Genomic DNA, 22629 nt, shown 5'->3' on the forward strand with positions numbered 1-22629 from the left:
ACATTTGTTGTTTGTGTAATATCGATTTCTTTCTCCAAAAAAATCTTTTTTTTTTGGTAAAGAACTAATATATTATTTGAACTTCCAAAATGTCAATTTTCTCAACTTGTCACAATCACATTTCCAATTGTTGTTTTGGAATGTAGCCATATATGCGAGTAGCTATTACTTGCAAAATTGGCATTATGTTTTATCTAATGTCTAATTGCAGAGAGAGTATTTGACCTATTGATTTTGACGTTATTACCAAACACATTAAAAATTGTTTGCCTTCAACTTCCCATTCACAACACTTGCCAATCTCACAAAGTTGAAACCTCTTGAATTTGACAGAAATATAGACAAAGATAACAAGAAACCCTTTCATTCAAAGGAATCCAGGCTCTAAATTCTTCAATTTATCCATGTCTTCTCTGAAACCTGACACAGCATGTTCTTGCAAATACACAGAGAGTTTAAAACCATCCTTTTTCCCTTCATTTGCTGAAGAATAGGGCAAAAAGAAACAGGGCTCAACACTTCCAAGTAGGTTTCTTGACAGAGGAAAAACTGTAACAGGACCTCCCCAACCAAAGTCCACTGTGGAATGGCCTAAGTGTCTCCAATCAGTAAATCCACTCACCTTTGCTCCTGCTGTGATTCCTTCATGATAATGTAGCTCCTGAAAATCGATAAACGATCGAACATATTCATCGGAGACATTGTATTTGCTCTTGTTGATCAATTCTGCTGTTTTATATATCGGTTGATCGACAAGGTCTCCGGCCTTAGCCTGAACATACATTGGAACACAGCCATTTCCCCAGTATCCTGCTGGTAGCGGTGGCTTGACTAGCTTTCTTACGTTGATTGCATATGCAAACTTAACTTTCTCATCAGATGGGATCCCAGAAGCCTTAACTCTGTTTCACAAATTAAAGATCAAGTCAACGGCAGAGACAGAATTAACAGTTTTTCGATCTCGAGTTCTGAGTTTAAATTTCAACATTAAAAAAAAAAAAGGACTTAGATTATGACAAGAAAAAGTCGTCACACTTGAATTTTTTCAACAAATGTCCAAGAGATACCCGTTTACCACAAATTCAGTGGTCTAATCAACGTTTGATGCTGGCAAAAGAGCCCAAATATTTAAGAATAAACAAATTATGTATTATATACAAATTTATCTTAGAAAATACCGGTGACAACGACCAAGATTTTGACTAAAACAATTCAATTCCTAGTAGTCCTACAATATCAGTTTACTCCTTCAGTTTCAGTTTACAACTAGATATGAAATTTATTCTACTACTATAAAGTCAAAGTCAATATGACCTTTTAATTTGACATGAATATATATATAACTACGCCAACAAATGCATACTATTAGCAATAATTGATGAAACTTTTTATCACTTGGCCAAATTTGTGATGATCTATTAACTAACTTAAATATACTTTTGATGATAATATAAAGATGTAAAAACCAAAATATCACACTCCCTTTCTGCTTAGTAGGGGGTTTCTCTACTTTATCTTGATTGGATGACAAATTAAAAAGAGAAAAAAAAAACCCCCCATATAAAAAAAATTCAAAATATTGCAATTTTAAACTAAAGGTAAAATGGTGAATTGAATCCAACAACTGAAAATTGAACATCAACATACCTAGCACGCCAGATAAAAGCACCCAAAGCCTCAAAAGTGGTAAATTTCGAACCGGTCTGCTCTAATAAAATAGCCTTGAGCCGGTCCAACCACTCATCCTTCACATTGAAAAACTCCCTAACAACCCGTCCGGTCTTCTCCGAATATGGCGGAAAATCCCGGTCAAGACTCAAAAATTCCTGAACCGGAAACTCGACCCGTGGCGGGTTCCTAGGCCCAAGCAAATTCACCCGGTCCCAGACCGGTTCAACCCTGATCTCACTCGCCCCACGAGCCAACTCAGCCATGTGATTGAAAAACTGAGTCGCCCCGAGTCCATCACACAACGAGTGATGAATCGCCGCCCCGAGAACAAACCCGCCACACTTGAACGCCGTGACCTGCAAAGTCATCGGGTGGGAAATGACTTCATCCGGGTTCGGGTCGGGTACAAGAGCCTCCACGAAGCTCTCATCCGGATCGTCATCAAGATAATCAGCCTCGCTCAATGGGAAGTCAACGCTGGCGCGAATGACAGGAACTCCACGACCCACTTGGCAATGGAGCTCCAGACGACCATCCGGCTCCCGGCGGCTCAAGCTGCCGGTGAACTGGTAGTAATGGACGAGTGCAGCTGAGAGGGCTGTTGTGATGACGTGGAACGGATCGGAGTCGGCTTTCTTGGGCTGCTGCTGGGCGTCCGAGTTCAAGTAAACCCGGAGATATCGGAAGGTGACGTGGAGGTTCCGGTCGGTGTCGAGGTGGGATAGTGGGAGGACGTGATCGTCTGTGAACGGAGTTTTGGAGGGATAAATTGTGATGGTTTCTTGAATGTTAACTTGCATTTTTTTTTTTGGGGTGTTGAAACTTGAAAATGACGGGCTTTTGAGGCCAGTGAAATGGGTTGGTTTGATGGGATTATATACAAGTGATGAGGTTTTTGGTTGGTGAGGTGGTTGGGCGGCTGACAACTGTGGAGGGCTGTGAATAATAATCATTGAGTATGAGCATCATATTTTCCTCCTTTTGGAAGAGTGGTTTAGGTGATTCAGCACCTTCCCGGAAAATGGCTTTTGAAATTCTAGTTTACTTTCTTTAAAAGCAAAAAAAAAAAAAAAAAAAAGAAGAAAGAAAGCACAGGCAGATGCATTTTTTTATTGTTGATTTAAGAGATTTTGAAAAGTATTTCAAAAATATTGCTGTAAAACTTAATTTATTTGATGATTTTATAAATTTAAGAGTTTCGCGATTTCTTTTTGTAGTTTTAAAAGTTATACATGACCATTTCATAATTTGAATTAAAATGTTAAAATATCGCAAATGATAGTTTATAATGAAACTTATTAAAATATTGAAACTACCCTTGTTTAAAACCTAAATTAGGTGAAGTAAACAAAATATATAAATATGTGCGTGACACATTAATCTCCTATAGTTTTATGTTTTGTCATATAACTCCCTTATAATTTAGCACTCTACCATATAACCTTTCTCTGGTTTCCAAAATATATACATGATCTCTTTGTTGTTAAAAAATAATTTCGAACTTTACATAGGAATGTTTTTGGCATTTTAATTGATTCTATTATAGAATGTAAATTTTATCATATTGACACTTTAATTCAAATAATTAGAGAGTTATGTACAACTTTTAAAACCACAGGAAATTATGTGAAAAAATACTAAATTGCAAAGGGGTAAGATGTAATTCACCCTAAATTTAAGTGTGTAAGACAATTCAATTTGAGGAAAAGATTAATTTTAATTACGATAAGTGCTCCCATTTTTTTTTTCGAAGCATTAAGCAGTCATTGTTGATGCGATCTTTTGGTGATCATGATCGAACTATCCCGCTTACATATGCTTGCCCTGCATCCTTGAGTCCAAAATGGTAATATCAACTGAGTCCAAAATGGTAATATCAACTGAGTCCAAAATCGTTTCACGTTTCAATACATCAATAACTCCCTACTATATATATTGCTAAGAAATTCATCTATTTTCTCTTTTACCTTATCTACTCAACTTTTTCCACATGATGTACTTTCAGAACCGGAAAGTTCCGTGATGAATTTGAATTTGAATTTGGAGTTATTCGATTCTCTACTATAGCCATAGCAAAATTATTATGGAATTTGTGTCCTAGATACATTTGATTTAGATATGGATCAATGTAATTAATTGTAGACAAAATGTTCTATGTTATAACACGTTATTTTGTTAATGCTTACATAATATGGTGAAAGGCTACAAATACATTGAGTTAAAACCAACTACTCACGAACTTATTGGATCAAAACTCAAATTCGAATTCGTTTTGATCGATCTTGATCGACTAGAATAGTGAGACAAATTCCTAGGAGCCACAATAACTAGACAAGCTCGAGCTTATGTTTTAACATATATATGGTTTAATTCAACCTTTCATGTATACAACCACGGATTTAAGGGGGGGCTGGTGGGGGCTTAAGCCCCCCCCAAGCCGCCGGAAAACCCCCTATATATAGGGACTTCCACTGATTTTTATGTCTTATCAAAGTAGAAGTATAAGAATAGTAAAGCTCTGTGGTAATATGTATACTTATTATCAAAATCTTTTATACGTCTTGATTTCTCTTTTAGTTTGTCCAAAAAAATATTATTCATGGTTTAGAAATGGAAATTGATTAGTTAATGTAATAACTAATAAATGGGTTATTTGATAAATATTTTAACTTGTGAAATGGTGATTTTATGGATTTATAATTTATTTTTTATTTTCCTTGATTAGTTTCTTATATTGGAGTTAATGTAATGATGAATAGAGGACCATTTGACATATATTTTAACTTTGAAATTATTCTTGTATGGATCCTTTTGTCTAATACATATGTTGTGATTAATGATTTGATATGGTAATGAATAAATAAGTCATTTAATAAATAACTTTAACTTGTAAAATAGTTCTTGTAATTATTATTACATTAATAATTTTGAGTTTGTCTTTTTATGTTTTTCATGGAATATACATATCATTTGTACTTGTTGGTGAATTTTTTTTTTTTGCTTAAAAATTAAAAAAAGAGTAGATAAAAAATTTTAGTGTTATTTTTGCCCCCACTAAGATTTTTTTCTGGCTCTGCCACTGCATATCATTTGTACTTGTTGGTGAATTTTATTTTTTTTTGCTTAAAAATTAAAAAAAGAGTAGATAAAAAATTTTAGTGTTATTTTTGCCCCCACTAAGATTTTTTTCTGGCTCCGCCACTGCATGTATACATGTTATTTAAGATTTTAGTTAATAAAGTATCATGTTCATTTTATGTCTTATTTAACCACACGGGATCTTCAATATCATTTTTTCAGTAGCAATTCACATGATAAGTGAGATTGACACTGAATTTGATATAGAGTAGTGACACAGAGGATCCCAACTGTTATTTAACATATACTCCACAACACATTCACTTGTATTGTTCAGACTCAATTAGCTAGATTAAACTAGTTAGGTTCGAGTTTGAGTAAAACTATAAACAAGTATGCACCGACCAAGATTTCCACTTTGGAGCGATTTCGCCTCGCCCCTTCACTCTGTTGACGCAGGCAAGGAGGAAGTAGGTGAGTAACGCTACTTCGCGGAAAATCTGTAGTCTTTTCCTTTTACTGCTCTTTTGAAGAATCAACCATGAATTGATTGACATTGACAAAGCAAATTCTGGTCATTGCCTCATCTTTTCCCAACTCCTAAGAAACACGTGAATATATATAGCTTTGAATTGATTATTTTTATAAGAGTCAACGTACAAAATATTGTATTCCAACGGCAAGATGTGATTTATTATCATTTGTTCGTAACAAATCTCCTAATCTCATAAATGATAAACCTTCATTTCTCTGTCATTTTCCTAAAAAAAAAAAAAAAAACTGCATTTCCAAGGGTTTTCTTTCCTCACAAATAAAGATTCTTGAATTGCACCATAACACCCTCCCGAGCAACCCCTTTTCAATTTTCACGTAAATTTATACTGAAAGATAGTTGCATAAAAGTGTAAGAACACGAGACTTTACTACTCAAGTTGCATTATATACCGATCACTAATATATTACAAGATTCATTATGACAGAAGCTTATGTCCATGGAACTATATATTAAAATGAAGGCAATGTGTTGACAAGAATATTAAACTATGAAGACACTATTATATCTCATTTAAGTTAGATCAGTCTCTTTCTGGGATATCGCGCTTTAAGACTTTACGTTCATAATGATATCATGCTTGCCTTTAACCCTTCGGAGAAGCAAATCTTATGAAATTTATATTTGCTTAATGAATGCAATCGACACATGAAAAAACTTCATATGAGTTCGATGTACTTCTATCTTCAACATTTTAATAACAGACACTTGGTAAATTCCCTCTAAATGCAATGGGCACCAATGACTCTTTCTGCATTTAATGGAAGAAAGACCAAATGCCAAAGTTTTACCTTCGGCTTTATCCTTGATTGAGGTGTTGCCTCTTGGAAAGCTCACTATTATCCATCATCTTCGGTCAAAACTCAAAAAGTATCAGAGGAACATGAGTAGAAGCTTTCCGGTTATGCTAGTGCATCAACAAATTAGTGACAAGGGAGCATTTGAATGGAAATTGGCCTGCTTAGCACCCTAAAACCACATAGTAATTTTGGGTCATTATTGAGAAAATCTGGTTAGGTGAGCCTAGGATTTTAAGGTAATTAATCATTACCTGGTCAACGTTGTACAGTGAGCTAAACGTGCAAGCTGGCCTAAATTTCGCGAATTCTTTTTATCTTTTCAAATTCTTAGCTTACCTTGATTAAAGCTTTGTACTATCAAAAAAGATTCAGAGATAGTTGAAGCAACAATGCATAATTAAAAAAAGGATAATATCAAAAACCTCCCTTGAGGTTTTTCTTAATATCATCTGGCACCTTTAAAGTTTTAAAAATATCAGTGACCTCCCTTACTTTTGTTATTTGTGTAACAAAATTTTTAAAAGTCCTAAACTACCATTCACTTGCTAAATAAAAATACTCCTAAACCACTTTATTCATTTCAAGAAAACTATCACCTAAAAAACAATCTCTTGTAGTACTACTACATCAAAATGTTACAACTTATAAAAATATAATTTTGAAAAATAAAAAGATATTTGAAAAGAAATACACTTGCACCAATTTAATTCTTTATGCTCAAAATTGATTTCTTATAAACTATTTTTTTAACATCTTTTCAACCATTGCCCAAACCATTAAATTGTACCAATATTTATAAAAATCAACTAAAAATAAGCAAATAAATCATATCTCATTTTATCACAGTCACAAAAAATAAAAATATACATAAAATTCAATTTATTATAATTTACAAATAAAATATTACATAATCATCCAAAAAATGAGTAAGAGAGAATGATTGAGAAAAGGAAAAGAGAAGAAAGTGACTTTAATTTCTTTTTATTATTATTTTTGACATCCATTTATTTGATATGTGAATTATGTATCAAGTTAAGGTTAATATAGTCCTTTTACATTTATTAGGGAGGTAAGTGATATTTCAAAAAGTTCAGAGGTGCCAAGTAATATTAGAAGAAATCTCAAAGGAAGTTTCTGATATTATCCCCAAAAAAGAGCGCTTGTCTATCTGATGAAGAGTTCTAGAAAGTGCCTTTCCAACGTCAATCCCGTCAACCAAAACTATTCCGCAGCGTTCAACACGTGGAAAATGAAAGCAGCATAAATTTAAAAAAAAATGGGGGATATGTCATGTGCATCGTCCGTCAACAGAAAAGTCATTATAAAAGTTCATCCTTTTTGGCGGAAACATTCGAAGGTACATGTCACGTGTCCGCGAAAGCCATAACTGAACTTCTCGGATCTTTCACTTTCAATTTCACTTTCAATGTTCTTACTTCTTACCAACTTTGGTAATTTTTTAATGGTTAAGGCTGAATTTTAAAGAAATTATAAGGCCTTACTTTTATGTTTTTTCGTGAAAATATTTTTTTAATTATTTTTTTATATATTAAATTATTATAGTATATTTTTTTTATAAAAATTATTAAAAATTATAATCCAAACGGGGCTTAAGTCTTATAGCTCCTAAAAGAAAGAATTACCAAGGAAAGTTAAATTTTTCTGAGGTTTGAGACTTTGGATAGAAAAGAATTGAAAAGAAAAAAGAGGATATCAAATCCCTTTCAAGTTAGAAACGCTATCCACCTAAAATCAAGTAGAAAATAAGAGAATTTGAAGTGGATTAAGTGAATTATTTTATGTATCACTTTATCCTTAAAAATATTATAATATAACTACATAACTTAATAGAATATTCATGTAAATTCAAGATTTAAGGGCCTTTAAGTAAAACACTATCTTTTTTTTTCCAGTTCTCTCCATTCTCAATTGAAGGAAATTTACTTCATTCCCTTTCTCCTCCAAAACTCCCAAATAACGTAGAAAGATATGAAGTACAATCTTTTCTATTCTTTTCTTTTCTTTCCTTGGTTTCCAAACTAGCAATTAGATTTTCAATTGGTTGAAGCGATTAAATAAGTGTTTTGGCTAGCAAAGTGGGCAACGCCTTGTCCAGCCACAAATCACTACTCCAAATATGGTTTATGGATTCCAAATTTCAACCCGGGCGTACTTTTCATACTTCCTAGGACTCGGTGGAGTTCTAATCGGTGTGCCGCTAGCTGCATCTTCGACCGTCCCCCTCACAAACCTCTCTCCTAGGGATGGCAACGGGGCGGGGGACCCCTCCCCCATCCCCCGCCCCGCCTCCGCCCCGCTTCTCCCGCGGGGGCACCCGCGGGGTTAATAAAATTTTATTATAATTAAATTTTAATAAATAATTAAGTGCTAAAATATCAACACATCACCAAATTATTATTTATTGTAATTTTACAATTGAAACTCATAAAAACAATCAAACAGAAGTTATTTGAATACAATCTAATATGATGAAATAAATATAACTAAAATAGTTAAATTTTCACTTTTAGTACAAATGCAATCACTAATTCATCATTGTGTTTGTGCTTTTTTTGAGAAAAAAAATGTTATTCTATTAAGTGTAATTAGAAATTTAGTATAAATGTATTAGTAAATTTAGTATAACTAATTAATAAATTCTATTAATAGACATGTATAATTATTCATATAATTGATAATATCAATTATATTACATAAACTAATATACATTATATAATACATCTAACTAATAATATTATTATCATAAGTTTATAACTAATTAACTTACATATAATATATAGTCATTTATATATATATATATATATATATATATATATATATATATATTTTTTTGTTTTGCGGGTGGCGGGGCGGGGGTATACTCCCCCGTCCCCCGCCCCGTTTCTAAGCGGGGGGAAAAAAATTCCCCCCCCCCCCGCCCACGCCCCACCCCCGTCGCGGCTGCGGGCACCCGCCCCCATTGCCATCCCTACTCTCTCCCCCAAGAAATAAAAAGAAAGGGAAAAAAAACTAATTATTGTTTTATGAAAGGACAGCGACCGTATATTTTCTATCTTTTCATGATGGATTTAACAAACCAAACAAGACATGAGTACCTATGTTCTAGTATAGTCGAACACTTGTGTATTTGAGCACGAGCTCAACTCTAAAATTTCCAAAACTAAGCAGTAAGCACTCCAAAAATAGGCACAAGCTCAATCAAGCAATCACAAATATTTTTTTTTGGGGTCTTGCAATCGGTGGTATTTTACTTTTAACCAAATGAAATCGAAAATGATTTCCAGCCGATTCGTGTTTTTGAGGTAGCCAAATCCATGATTGTGAGAGCTTAAGTGGATCAGTTATTTCTTTGAAAAAACTTAGGAAAGAAAGTAAGCGCTATATGGGCTTAAGAGACTTGTTAAGGAGCTTTTTACTTGTGGCCTTCATATTCTTACTATCCCCAGTGGGAAATTCAAAGATTGCATGCTAGGAAAAGAAAATTCATGTACCTCCCAGCAAGATTGCGTTTTGCTTGGGGTTGGGCATAGGCCTACTTCCTTTTGAATCAGGAAACACGCTAGAGAGAATTTTCCAAGTTGGTGGTTGTTGGTGTTAAAATTTCTTGGATAACTTTGATAGCTGTATTTCAATTCAGTCATTGTACCATCCTTACATTTCTTTGCTGACTTGTCAAAAGGTAAATAAATACTTTGGCTAAGACCTAACTTAGGACCAAAAATGATGTCCACAGCTCCCTATTCCCCACTATAAGTAGCCAAGCATGGGATGCCATGGTACAAGCAAATAAGCCTCAATTCTTCAAGTTCTTTAGTGCTTTGATTTACCATTTATTCAGTTCTTTCCCCTCCTTCAATTGCCAAAAATCTACAGCAAAAATGGCTCCAGCATTGTCCATGGACTCCAATTCATGGGATGTCATAAGTTTTGCCGTAGATAAGGGTCATGGGGTTAAGGGTCTAGCTGACTTGGGACTCCACACTTTGCCTAAGCAATATATTCAACCTCCTGAAGAACAAATCATTAACAGTACCATAGTTACCGATGATTCAATCCCTGTCATTGATTTGTCAAACTGGAATGATCCAAACGTTGCAGAACAAATTTGCAATGCAGCTGAAAAGTGGGGTTTCTTCCAAATTGTTAACCATGGCATCCCAATTGAAGTGCTGGAAAATGTCAAGGAGGCTACGCGTCGGTTCTTTGCACTGCCGGCTGAGGAGAAAAATAAGCATTCAAAAGACAGTTCCCCATCTAACAATGTTAGATATGGCACGAGCTTCACTCCTAAGGCTGAAAAGGCTTTGGAGTGGAAAGATTTTCTCAGTCTCTTCTATGTTTCCGATGATGAGGCTGCTGCACTCTGGCCATCTGCTTGCAGGTATATTTAAGTAACTTTAAAGTTGTAGCTTATGATCTTAGTTGCATACGTTGCATTTTTATAGCTACCATTCATATGTTGGAGGTACGATAAAATTGGGACCATACATTAGAGATTAGCTTAGCTCCCACAAGCTCAGATGACAAAGCACAAATTCTGAAGCAGTATCTTGATTATTTTAAAACATGAAAAGTAGGAGGAGACTTTTGGCAAGGTTCTTAATCATGCTTAATTTGCTAATAAAGCAAACACAAGTATATATGAGATTCGAAGTTCATTTGTTAAGATGTTAAACCAACATATTCGACCCTAGTATTGCAATTTGTCTCCTAAATATTTAGCACAGCAATATTTTGAGACATATGTTATATATACTACTGCATAAGTAGTGATTATATTTACATTACTTTTCTGATTGCAATTCCTCATATGGTGGAATTTTCTCCCATTCATTGCAGGAACGAAACATTGGATTTCATGAAGAAGTCCCAATTTGTCATCAGAAAGCTATTGGAGGCTTTGATGAAAGGATTGAACGTGAAGGAGATTGACGAAACCAAAGAATCACTCCTAATGGGCTCAAAAAGAATTAACATTAATTATTATCCGAAATGTCCCGAACCTGAACTCACTGTTGGCGTGGGGCGTCACTCAGATGTATCCACCCTAACAATCCTTCTTCAAGATGACATTGGAGGGCTCTACGTGAAAAAATTAGACACTGATGCGTGGGTTCATGTCCCTCCAATTGATGGAGCAATTGTGATCAATGTTGGTGATGCCCTTCAGATTTTGAGCAATGGTCGTTATAAGAGTGTTGAGCATCGTGTGATTGCTAATGGAAGCAGGAATAGAATTTCAGTGCCCATATTTGTGAACCCCAGGCCTAGAGACATAATTGGTCCTTTGGCAGAAGTTCTTGAGAGTGGGGAGAAACCAATCTACAAGCAAGTGCTCTACTCGGACTATGTCAAACATTTCTTTAGGAAAGCTCATGATGGAAAGGAAACGGTGGACTTTGCCAAGATATGAATTCATAATTAGAGTTGCAAAATAATTATAGTAAATAAGTCTGAGTAGGGAAAAAAATTGGTCCAATACAGCTTTCACACAAGTTGTTGATAGGCCTCCATTATTCACATTGAATTGTTTAACCATTGTGTTTGTATCAAGAGAATGTTTACAGTTGTTTTTAAAAGTGTGTTTATAGTTTGGTATTTATTGCCCTAAATGTACCATCATTCAATTTGAACATTATTTTTTTCGTCCCTTTGTAGAAAACTCATTTGTTAGCTTCTTGATATATGTGTTTTCTGCCAAAATTAATTGAGATGCGTTTTTCCCATTTGAGAAAGAAGAACCCATGATCAGAAAAATTAAAAAGAAAATTAAGATGTCCAATTTCAGAAGAAATAAGGTTTATGCCATTAGGTAGGCAATTGTCGTTATAATTTATAGCCGTCTCACACTAATTGCCCTGTTTTATTTTTGTGGTCAATAGAATACGATGCTTTCTGGAATTCCAAAGGAAAAAAACGTGTGCGAGAAAATTACCATAGCATTTGCAGAGTTTTCAGTATGATGCATGAATCAGTACACCACCCTCTTTATGTCTGATGGACCGTTGCTTGATGCTGTTCCAATTCTATGAATAGGCTAATAATCAATATTCAATATGGGGCCACAAAAACGTGGGAAAACGCCGAAAAGTACCAAAAGCCATGTCAGGTCTAGATGTTTAGACAGAGTCTACAAACACCCCAAAAAGAAAAAAAAACATCTATTTTTCTATATTGAAACAGATTATGCATTGATCTCTAATTGTAGCCAATATTTCATCAGGAATAATTTCGAAATGAGAAAGAGATGTATGACACTTCAGCTAAACTTTCCCTAATTCCAAACAAAGAATAATGTAGGCCGGGCCGTCTTCATATAATAGACGGGCGAATTTGATGTTCCTTTTTCTTCTAGATTAACTCTACTTTGCACCTCTGAACTTGTACTACTTTTCTACTTTATATTTAAAAGTCTTAGTTGTATTTGGATTGCATTTTTCATGATTTTTCATGGAACAATTACTGTAGCGATTTGATGTATGTGAGAAAAAAAGGTAATAGGGAAATGTGATCACGAAAAATGACGTAATTTTTTGACAAAAAACAGCAATCCAAACAAGGTCTAAAATTTTGAATACTTCGTACTTTATAGTTTACACCCTCAATTTTAGATATTTTGCACTTTAAATTCTCAAGTTTGTTTTGTGTAACTCAAATCAATGGCAACATTGACAAAATGTTCAAAATTAAGAGTTGAGGATGTAAAGTGAGAAAGGCGTACGAGTTTGAAGGTGCAAAGTAAAGTTAATCCTTTTTTGTTGTCCCAAGAATTTTTCTCCATGACTATCTGTTTTCTTGTATTCAAATTAATGCCAAATTGGTGTTGATGAATGACTTTCGGAATTCCCATTTGTCTAAGGTTTGAAGCCTAGTGCTCTACCATTTCAATCTTGTGAGTGTGAATGCTAAGCATGCCCCATACTTTTTGCCAGGGGTGCATGATGCAGTTAAAAACTCGGGAAAAGAATTTGTCCCCAATTAGAAGAGTGGAAACATGAATTAAGATGTGAATATAATTAAAAGTATAAGGGCTTTGTGAATTAATATCATACCTAATAGGTCTTTAATTCTTCAAAAAAAAAAAAAACAAACACGTTTTCAAAGACAATTGTGAATTAATCTCACCACTAACTATTTTATCTGATTCAGTCGACAATTCAAATGTAGCATCCTAACGTTCTAGACTGGAATTAATAGGAAAGGCTGTGATAAAGGTTGAATTTCATGCATGAGCCTAAATTTTTGTTGGCTTTAGCCATGAAATGGAATCGAGTGAATACTTTTCTGGCATTTTTTTGGGGTCTTAGTTCGCTTATTGTAGCTACTCATCTTAAAAGTCTATAACCGTTCATAAGTGCATTTTGTATTCAAGTTTTTTTTTTTTTTTTTTTTTTGTAACCAAATTTTTACTGTTACAATGAGAAGTGAGGATTGCTTATTCCCTTGGGTCATTGATCAACTTGTGATTTGTTGTAGCCTAAACAAGAAGACCCTTTGGTCCAAATTTTTAGAAGTTTTGGGCAGATGGGACTTCTAAAGTTATTGTGTTGAACTTGATGTTGTTTGTTGCCTAATAATTTTTAGAATTCTGTTCCAAACTTCAAAATTATAACTACTAAAAAATGGATAAAAGTGACAAATACTACAATTTTGCAACAAGTTCTTAAAATTGATGGATATCTAGGTTTTTTTTTTTTTTTTTTGCTTTTCTAGAGCCTGTAAAAAACATTGGATGGAGTATACCATAAATCAAGAAACACCACTTGTTGGAAAAGAGCAGAATTTTCCACTTTAGAATTTCCCATGAAATCAAAATAACTACCAAGTACCAACCCATGAACATATGCCCGCGTGCAACACAACGGAAAAGTAAACATGCAAAGAGACGAAGAAGCAAGTACAGTGTTACCAAAATAAATCGTTTTTTTTTTTTTTTAGTAGTCGGTGGAAAAAACGAAGGTGATTTGCAAAAGACACGTTAATTGAATTTCCTAGAAGATTCACATCGTAATTATGATTCCCCTATGTTTTTTTTTTTTTTTTTTTTACAATTTACACATTGTGAACTTTAGAAAAGTATTCACAGCAATATATATGGAGATGTCAATTGTTGCTAATTTTGTTCAGAAATAGTTCTTGTTTCCATTTTCTAAATTAACCCAGCACGCTATGACTGTCCCAAATGCGTTTAACTATCCTTTTCAACTATCTAATCAAATTTTGTCATACATGTGAGTGATTAGTCATTGACGTAGCCAAAACATTTATTTTGAGGCCTAAATATATGAAGAACGTAGCAACAATTTATTTCAAACTCTCCTGCTTTCCTGTTTTTGTTTTTGGCATTGCTCTAGTATGGGTTTCAAACTATCCGGCTCCTGTGAGGTTTCTCTTAATATCACTTAACTTATGAGATTCTAAAAATATTACTTACCTTTCTTAATAATTGCAAAATGATTATATTAACATTCACTTGATACAAAATTCATATATCAAATAAATGAAGGTCAAAAAATTAAAGAAAAAAATAAAAGTCACTTTCTTCTTTTTTTTCCTTTCTCCAATATTCTCTCTTACTGATTTTTTTGGATGGCTAGGCTATTTTTATTTGTAAATTATAATAAATCAAATTTTGTTTATTTTTTTCCTTTTTTGATTGTCATAGAGTCAGGTATGGTTTTTTTTTTTTATTTTGAGTTGATTTTTAGAATGATTTAGTACAATTTAAAGGTTTCAGTCACGGGTTGAGCAGAGGTTGGGAAAAAAAAAAAGGTTCACACGAAATCGGTTTTGAGCATATGAAGTTGAATTGGTGTTAGTGTATTTCTTTACAAAAATCTTTTTCAGTTTTTAAATTTGCATTTTAATGGACTATAGTTTTGTGATGTGGTGGTACTAGAGAAGGTTTTTTAGGTAGTTATTTTTGTAGGAGCAAACAAAGTTGTTTAATAGTATTTTTATTGGGGTCATTTCATGACCTAATTTAAATTTTCCTTTCCCACAATGTGGCTCTTTTTTTTTTTTTTTTTAAGAGTTCCTTAATTGTCTTATGTGTCACTGAAAGCGCTATTCTAACCTTCACGTTTGTGTGCATCTTTTAATTTATCATCATCAAAATATTTAGTTTAATCTTCACATCTGTTTATTTATGATGAATTTGTTGTTCTCAATCTTGTATAAAACTGAGAAAGTTATTCGTGTGTGAACAACACATGGACCATGTAACCTAATAAAAGAACATGCACTATGTAACCCTTTCTTCCCTCATATATTCCCAATGTTTTTTTTATCCAACAAAGACTATAGAGAAGAACCTAGGTAGACTTGATGACTACTTATAAGGTGCCATGCGTATTTGTGTACCATTTTTATACTAATACGTATGTACTTGATGAATACTTATAATACTTGCAAAGACTATAGAGAAGAATCTTTAGTTGGAGAATTATACCTTGGTAGAATTGATGAATACTCACAAAGTGCCACGCGTATTTGTGCATCATTTTTGTAATACTGTACTTAGTGTGCTGGTCATCGGTTGAAAATATGTATCAAAGTTGAGGGCATTTTGCATGCTTCATTGTACCTGGCTGCTAAAGTATTCCTGTTTTTGTCCCAGTGTGGAATTCAACGATTGGCTGCGTGTGTTAAGGGTTGGAAATTGGAAGAAAAGGATGAATTGCTCTCAGTCATTCTTTTTGAATCCGCACATAGTTTTGTGAAGGTAGCCGTGTACTAGGGGATAGAAATTGACCTAATTATCAAATTTTGTACCAGAAAGCATTACACCAGGAGAGTCAATTGAAGTTGGTGGTTGATAAACAGCTTTTTTTTTTTTTTTTTTTTTTTTTTTTTTTTTTTTTTTTTTGTAAGCAGGAGGGCTCGAATCCGAGACATCTTGCTTACACTCCCTCCCCCCATACCACCCAATCCAACCCTACCCCCCATAAACAGCTTCAATATATACATTGAAGAATTAAATTTTGCAGGAAAATTTACAGTCAAGCTTCCTCATGCATTTATACCCTTGTCTCACTTTGCAGTTTGTCCACATTAACTTCATTTATAATCACTTTACTCCCTTTTATACATTGAGGGACAAAAGTGGCCCTTCCTAAATTTTCAATCATTGGTTTGTTACCTACATAAAGGGACAATTATATTAAATAAGTTAAATCATTTTGTCCATGAAAATAACAAAATAAATGAACAACTTTATTTGCTATTGTTGATTATCCATAATTTACTACAATACAAAAACATTGATGTATTGACCAACGTACTACTTATATCTAAATCATATTCTTTTGTATTTCATGGGCATTATTCAGTTGAATTACTACAATTCATGTAAATATGCTATAGTTCATTATAAATCAATTATTGGAAAAAATATAAATAAAGAAATTGTACCAAAATTGAGAGAGTGATGCTAAACAAATAAAATAATTCATTCAGTGTATGCAAATGAGAACAAACTTGTAGGAAAATAGTGGGAAGGGAAAAAAAAAGACAAACGGAAAATAGGAAGAAGATAAAACATAAGGAAACAAATAAAATATAAGAAAAAAAGAAAAGGGAAAACGAAAAACAAAAGAAAAAAATGGCACAATAGCAGGGGCGCAAGAGGTGTTTAAAGTGGTGATAGACAAAGTTCAAAGGGGTTGAAGTGAGACATGGATATCAACACGGGGTTTAAGTGGATTTCAATCATCATTGTGGTACCATTAAATTCCTTGGCAAACTGGGCAAAACGGTATTTTTTATTAAGACCCTCCATATTTTGAACAAGGACATAACATATTAACCAATGACAAAAATGAAACATTGACGTGCTCCCAACTACCATAAATAATCTACCATGCCATGTCCTGCAAACCACCAAGTCCTTTGCTGTCTTGTTCATTTTTCACTAAGTCCGTCTTTCTACCCTCAATCAAATATCCAAATCATCTACAACAATGGCTCCATCACCATCCATGGATTCCAAGTCATGGGATGTGATAAGTTTTGCTGTAGATAAGGGTCACGGGGTTAAGGGTCTAGCTGACTTAGGACTAGAGACTTTGCCTAAGCAATACATTCAACCACCTGAAGAAAAAATCACAAACAGTACCGTAGTTACCGATGATTCAATCCCTGTCATTGATTTGTCAAACTGGACTGATCCAAAAGTTGCTGAACAAATTTGCCATGCAGCTGAAAAATGGGGTTTCTTCCAAATTGTTAACCATGGCATCCCTATTGAAGTTTTAGAAGGCGTCAAGGAGGCTACCCGTCGATTCTTTGACTTGCCTGCTGAGCAAAAAAATAAGCACTCGAAAGATAATTCACCAACCAACAATGTGAGATATGGCACCAGCTTCACTCCCAAGGCCGAGAAGGCTTTGGAGTGGAAAGATTTTCTTAGTCTCTTTTATGCTTCGGACGATGAGGCTGCAGCGCAATGGCCTTCTGCATGCAGGTATGATATGGATATTTTGTAAATGTTTCTAAATCGGCATCAGGTATAAACTTGCGAAGCTGTACACACAACTTTCCATTATTTTTTCATGATTACAAGGCAAGCATGATATTCCCTAAAGGAAGTATTCTAGTATTGCTCTGCGTCCATAAAAATTTCGAGCTTAGATTGTTTGCACTAAAAAAAAAATCACATTGTTACGATTTAGAGAGCCACTTTTGCCTAGTAATAAGCAGCAGAACACTAATTCTTAGGTTAAGAATATGCAATTAAACATTAGCCGTTGCATGCAAAAGTATCTATGTTTCACGATTTAATACAAGAATTGGCATTCAACAACCAATTAAATGAAAACGAGAAAGTAACAAAAGTATAGATGTTAAAATTTTTATATATAATTATTAAGAGTTCTAATATCGGTGTACCAAAATTTATTGTGGTGCAATTTGGTCTATCAGCCTGTGAATTGTAGGCAATAAAAGCTTGGATTGCCATTGGTCTACTTCCAAAAAGTAATATAATGGACTATCCTTCTATTTGCAGGAATGAAGCATTGGATTTCATGAAAAAGTCTGAGTTTGTAATCCGAAGGCTAATGGAGGCTTTGATGAAAGGACTAAATGTTAAGGAGATTGATGGAACCAAAGAATCACTCTTAATGGGTTCAAAAAGAATTAACCTAAACTACTATCCCAAATGTCCTGAGCCTGAGTTAACTGTTGGCGTAGGCCGTCACTCAGATGTATCAACGCTAACAATCCTTCTTCAGGATGATATTGGAGGGCTCTATGTGAAAAAATTGGACAGTGATTCATGGGTTCATGTCCCTCCAATTAATGGGGCAATTGTGATCAATGTTGGTGATGCACTGCAAATTTTGAGCAATGGTCGATACAAGAGCATTGAGCATCGTGTGATTGCGAATGGGATCAAGAATCGGGTTTCTGTTCCAATATTTGTGAACCCTAGGCCTAGTGACGCTATTGGTCCTCTGCCAGAAGTTCTTGAGGGTGGGGAAAAGCCAATCTACAAGAAAGTTCTGTATTCGGATTATGTCAAGCATTTCTTCAGAAAAGCTCATGACGGGAAGGAGACGGTGGACTTTGCCAAGATTTAAAATATTTCCTTGAAAGAGTTTTGGTTTCTTTTAGTTGTAAAAGAATTATATGCAGTAGAAAACAAGTGTGACTAGGAAAGAAATTCAGGGCACATATATATGTGTGTGCCTGTGATATAAGCTACCAAAGTCCTCGTAATTAATGATGCACTAATTTCGTTATTTTCGTACTAAAAGATTATGCGCAAAGTCCAAACTTTAAGGTTTTGATATTTTTATTGTAGTGACGCTAGGCCTAGTGACGCTAAACCTTGATTTCAGAATAACTTTTTTACATTTTATTTTTTTTACCTATATACTTAATTAACACGTTTGATTTATTGGATTTAAGCACTATTAACAAGTAACTAAAGACACATATTTGATGAATGTGAAAGTAGAAAATAATACTCCCTCTGTCCCGAAAACTTTGTCGTGCTTTGGGAGCTGAACGTTTTATGCACAGTATTAAGTTTCAGATTTGTTTTCCGATTTTGCTACTAGAATGTGTGGTCATTAGTGGTCAAGAAAACAAAAATAACATGTGGGGCCAAAGCTACTTTCAAGAAATGCAATCCGCTAACAGAGAGTGATTCTCACGCATCACTTTAAACCTTGTGTGTATCTCACGGCTGTCTTGCAACTTGAGTTGAGAGCAAATGAAAATCAAGGGGCCCCACTAATAAAAGTAAAGAATGAGGGAATCTTGAAGGGTAAAAATTGAAACAAGAGAATTTTTGTTTTCCATTTTGATTTTGTGACAAACATTTTGGGACAGACCAAAATGGAAAGTATGACAGTTTTAATGGGACGGAGGGAGTAATGAACTACTGTATCAGCTAATCTAAGGTTTTTTTCTTGTCCTTTTTTTTTTTTGGTGAACAAAATTTACATCTTTCTCCCACTGAAGAACAGCAAAATAATCACAAATAGTTATTGAGAGAACAACTGAAATTTCAGTTTTAGTGAAAAACACGTTCTCTTTTTCGTGAAGCAAAATGTAAGTTGGCCACTTCAATCTATTCTTCTCCTACCTCAAATAATTGACCATTCATAAGTCCTTTTCCGATTACTCATAATAGTTGAATAACTTTTTTTCTGCACTTTACCATGTGATAGTCTTTTTCTTTTTTGACTAACTGCAAGTTGAGGAAACAAAAGAAGAAGCCAATTAATTCAAGGAAGACTAGAAACCCGGATACGAGAGAGATTGCTCATTACCACCACAAAATCAGATTATTAAAGATGATTTCAGAAACATCTCTTGAGATTTCTGACAATGTCCCCCGGCTCTTCTGACGTTTTAGATATTACATTTAGCTCTCCTACTTTGAGTTTCGATGTAACAATGTCAGTCTAAGTTTACAAAAAATTCATATGAAATGCTAAAAAGTATTTTTAGTTTCAGTTTTGTCCTTCCATGGCTTGTAAAGAATGGTTCCAGATTACTATTGTTTCTTTTACACAAATGACAAGAATAAAAAAATCACAACTAATGTGATGGGTGTATTACAAAGACGATTCCGTAGTTTCCCGCATGATTGCAAACAAAAATTTTACCGAAATTAACTCGTTTTCAACTTTAAGTAGCTTTTGGGAATATTGTCTTAGAGTCAATAACGGTTCATTGTTGTGAATATGTGTGCATAATGTTAATAGACCAACCAAAATCATGTACTTTTTCCAACTCTGTATATGCTTAGTTGGTAGTCTTTGATTACATGTATTTTCGTGGTTTTAAGGTCAGTTCTAAGTTTAATTGTGGAATCGGTATATTAATTTGTGGTAAATGTCATAGGAGGATAGTCTTATTTATTCTAGATTATTGAGGTTTTCTAGTCAAAGTATGTCAAAATATGAGTCTACATCCAACCTTGTGAAGTACGCTTAAATCCACACGCCTGTGAATTTCTCGATGGTCTCTAAGAATGCAACTTAAATACTCCCCCGTTCCACTTTGATAGTCCTTTTTTTTTTCACACAGTTTAAGAAAAAGTAGTTAACTTTATTGGAAAAGTAAATTTAGATTGCTATTCTCCTAAAATACCCTCACATTAAATATGGTACAATTTTATGGGAACTTGAATTGATGGTAAAAAAAGAATCAACTCTCGTTAAATAGGGTAGGTTTATAGTAATAACTATTTACATTGAATAAGAATATTTTAAAAAAATTAAACTACAACTACATTCTTCAATTAAAAAGTGAATTACAATTTGGAACAGATGAAAAAGGAATACAGGACTATCAAAGTGGGACGGAGGGAGTATATATTTAGAGAATGTGCCTTTTTACTTGAAGAAAAGAAGCATGCCTGCAGAATTTTTCCAAGAAAACTAAGGTAATAAAAAGAAAAGGGAGTTTTTATTATAGGAAATATTTTAAGTTTGAAGATTGATATTAAGCAGACCATCATCTCCGAATTGCAAATCGTAAAATCAAGCAATGACAAGTGTACTAAACTATGAATACAGAAGATTAAAGCATTAAAAAAGTTGGCCTTGGGAGTCGGGCAAATGTCACTATTTTGAAGTTGTGGCAACCCCCTAATTGCAGGCTCTAACAATAATTGATGGCTTCCAAGGTCAAATCCATCACAGCTCTTTCCTTACTTTATGTGTCGGTGCACTGGAAGGTGAGTATATGACTAACCAAATTTAAGTTGTCCAAAAACCTACAATAATGTGATATAGAACTTGAAGAATATTTCCCGGAATGAGAAGAGATATATGGTTGTGTGCCTTTTTTTTTTTCCTAATACAAGAAAAACCAAGGATTTTACTAATGAGATTATTGAAAATCGTCCAGTATCATATACTTGACAAAGTCGGTGTATTTTTAGTCTTCTCATGGATCTACTATTTATATTAGTAGTTGATCGATTACTTATTACAAGCGCACAAGAGATCAATTATAGTAATAAATCATTCAGAATATTTCAAGGATTAAACACGTAGGAATGAATTCAAATTAGAAAAAATGTGAAAGATAAAAATGCTGGAATAATAGTCAAAATAATACTGCAAAGCAAATCATTTCTTTTGTTTGAAAGCATAAATTGGAATAAACAAAAAGTGCTCGAAGGAAAACCATTAAATGTTAAGGTTTCAATGTCATTATTGCATTTAGGTGGGTTGGTGTGAATTTAGTCTATTCCTATTAATCAGAACCTTTGACCCGGTAAAACCAAAAAGTTTCCTCGGACAAACAAAAGTGTTGACCCTCCGTTTAGTTTATTTTTTCTTGTACCTGAGTGCCAGCCTAGCTATTTGGGTCATTTGCCACGAAGTTGCGAAAAGGACGCAGTGGGAAAACAATAGATCATCTTATCGGTATCTTTTTCCTAGTTATGCCAAAGTTCTGCAATGTTTTAAAAATCGGACCGTTAATCGAACCGGTGAAGTGAAAGGGTCGAGATTCAATCGGTCGGACCGGTTCAACCTCGGTTCAATGAATTTTTTAAAAAATAATTTATATAAATATATATGTGCACAAAATAAAACATGTAATGGATAATTTAATACTTTATATGATAAAAAGTTTACTATTTTTGAATAACTTGGATTTTTAAAAATAAATTTTTTAAATTATAAGTTAAAACAAATAAATTTCATCTCAATTTCAATTATATCTACCAAAAAAATCTTAAATATAATCCAAAAATATCACAATATTTGAAATTATACAAAATTCACGTCTATGAGAATTTAGACATTGTGAATTTAAATTTTAATTTACATTTTGGAATTTAAATTTATAATTTAAAAAAGGAAGTTTGGAGCTCGAAGAAAATCAAGAGAATTGAAAATAGAAATGCAAATTTGATAAGAAACAAAAAATGAGATAAAAGTGAGTGGTTGTGGTATTAAATAAATTGGGTTAAAGAAAAATAATTCTTTTTTAACTTTTTTAAATTTAATGGACAAAAACAAAATTAAAATATGG

The 22629-nt window shown here is 33.7% G+C and overlaps 3 protein-coding genes across 3 annotated transcripts; 2 read left to right on the forward strand and 1 right to left on the reverse strand.

Moving 5' to 3' along the window:
* Nucleotides 1-255: 255 nt before the first annotated feature.
* On the reverse strand, nt 256-2610 carry LOC113720319 (tetrahydroanabasine acetyltransferase-like). Its single transcript, XM_027245224.2, has 2 exons — nt 1648-2610; nt 256-902 (listed from the first exon to the last, which is right to left on the reverse strand). The coding sequence occupies exons 1-2, from the start codon at nt 2469-2471 to the stop codon at nt 368-370; spliced, it is 1359 nt and encodes a 452-aa protein (XP_027101025.2). The 5' UTR covers nt 2472-2610; the 3' UTR covers nt 256-367.
* A 7296-nt stretch (nt 2611-9906) lies between these two features.
* LOC113720317 (feruloyl CoA ortho-hydroxylase F6H1-3) lies at nt 9907-11773 on the forward strand. Its single transcript, XM_027245223.2, has 2 exons — nt 9907-10504; nt 10963-11773. Exons 1-2 carry the CDS (start codon nt 10002-10004, stop codon nt 11534-11536), a joined length of 1077 nt encoding a protein of 358 aa, XP_027101024.1. The 5' UTR covers nt 9907-10001; the 3' UTR covers nt 11537-11773.
* A 5311-nt stretch (nt 11774-17084) lies between these two features.
* LOC113735317 (feruloyl CoA ortho-hydroxylase F6H1-3-like) lies at nt 17085-18819 on the forward strand. The gene is made up of 2 exons (XM_027262605.2): nt 17085-17587; nt 18131-18819. Exons 1-2 carry the CDS (start codon nt 17085-17087, stop codon nt 18702-18704), a joined length of 1077 nt encoding a protein of 358 aa, XP_027118406.1. The 3' UTR covers nt 18705-18819.
* The last annotated feature ends 3810 nt before the right edge of the window (nt 18820-22629 follow it).

This window comes from Coffea arabica, chromosome 1c (genome assembly GCF_036785885.1).
Source record: "Coffea arabica cultivar ET-39 chromosome 1c, Coffea Arabica ET-39 HiFi, whole genome shotgun sequence".
In the NCBI taxonomy this organism is placed as follows: Eukaryota; Viridiplantae; Streptophyta; class Magnoliopsida; order Gentianales; family Rubiaceae; genus Coffea; species Coffea arabica.

Bases quoted from the DNA above. Each gene is read 5' to 3' on its own strand.
- LOC113720319 (XM_027245224.2), bottom strand. From the start codon at position 2,471: ATGCAAGTTAACATTCAAGAAACCATCACAATTTATCCCTCCAAAACT. The intron at 903-1,647 runs GTATGTTGATGT...TTTGTGAAACAG, and splicing joins GCTTTTATCTGGCGTGCTAG to AGTTAAGGCTTCTGGGATCC.
- LOC113720317 (XM_027245223.2), top strand. From the start codon at position 10,002: ATGGCTCCAGCATTGTCCATGGACTCCAATTCATGGGATGTCATAAGT. The intron at 10,505-10,962 runs GTATATTTAAGT...CATTCATTGCAG, and splicing joins CTCTGGCCATCTGCTTGCAG to GAACGAAACATTGGATTTCA.
- LOC113735317 (XM_027262605.2), top strand. From the start codon at position 17,085: ATGGCTCCATCACCATCCATGGATTCCAAGTCATGGGATGTGATAAGT. The intron at 17,588-18,130 runs GTATGATATGGA...TTCTATTTGCAG, and splicing joins CAATGGCCTTCTGCATGCAG to GAATGAAGCATTGGATTTCA.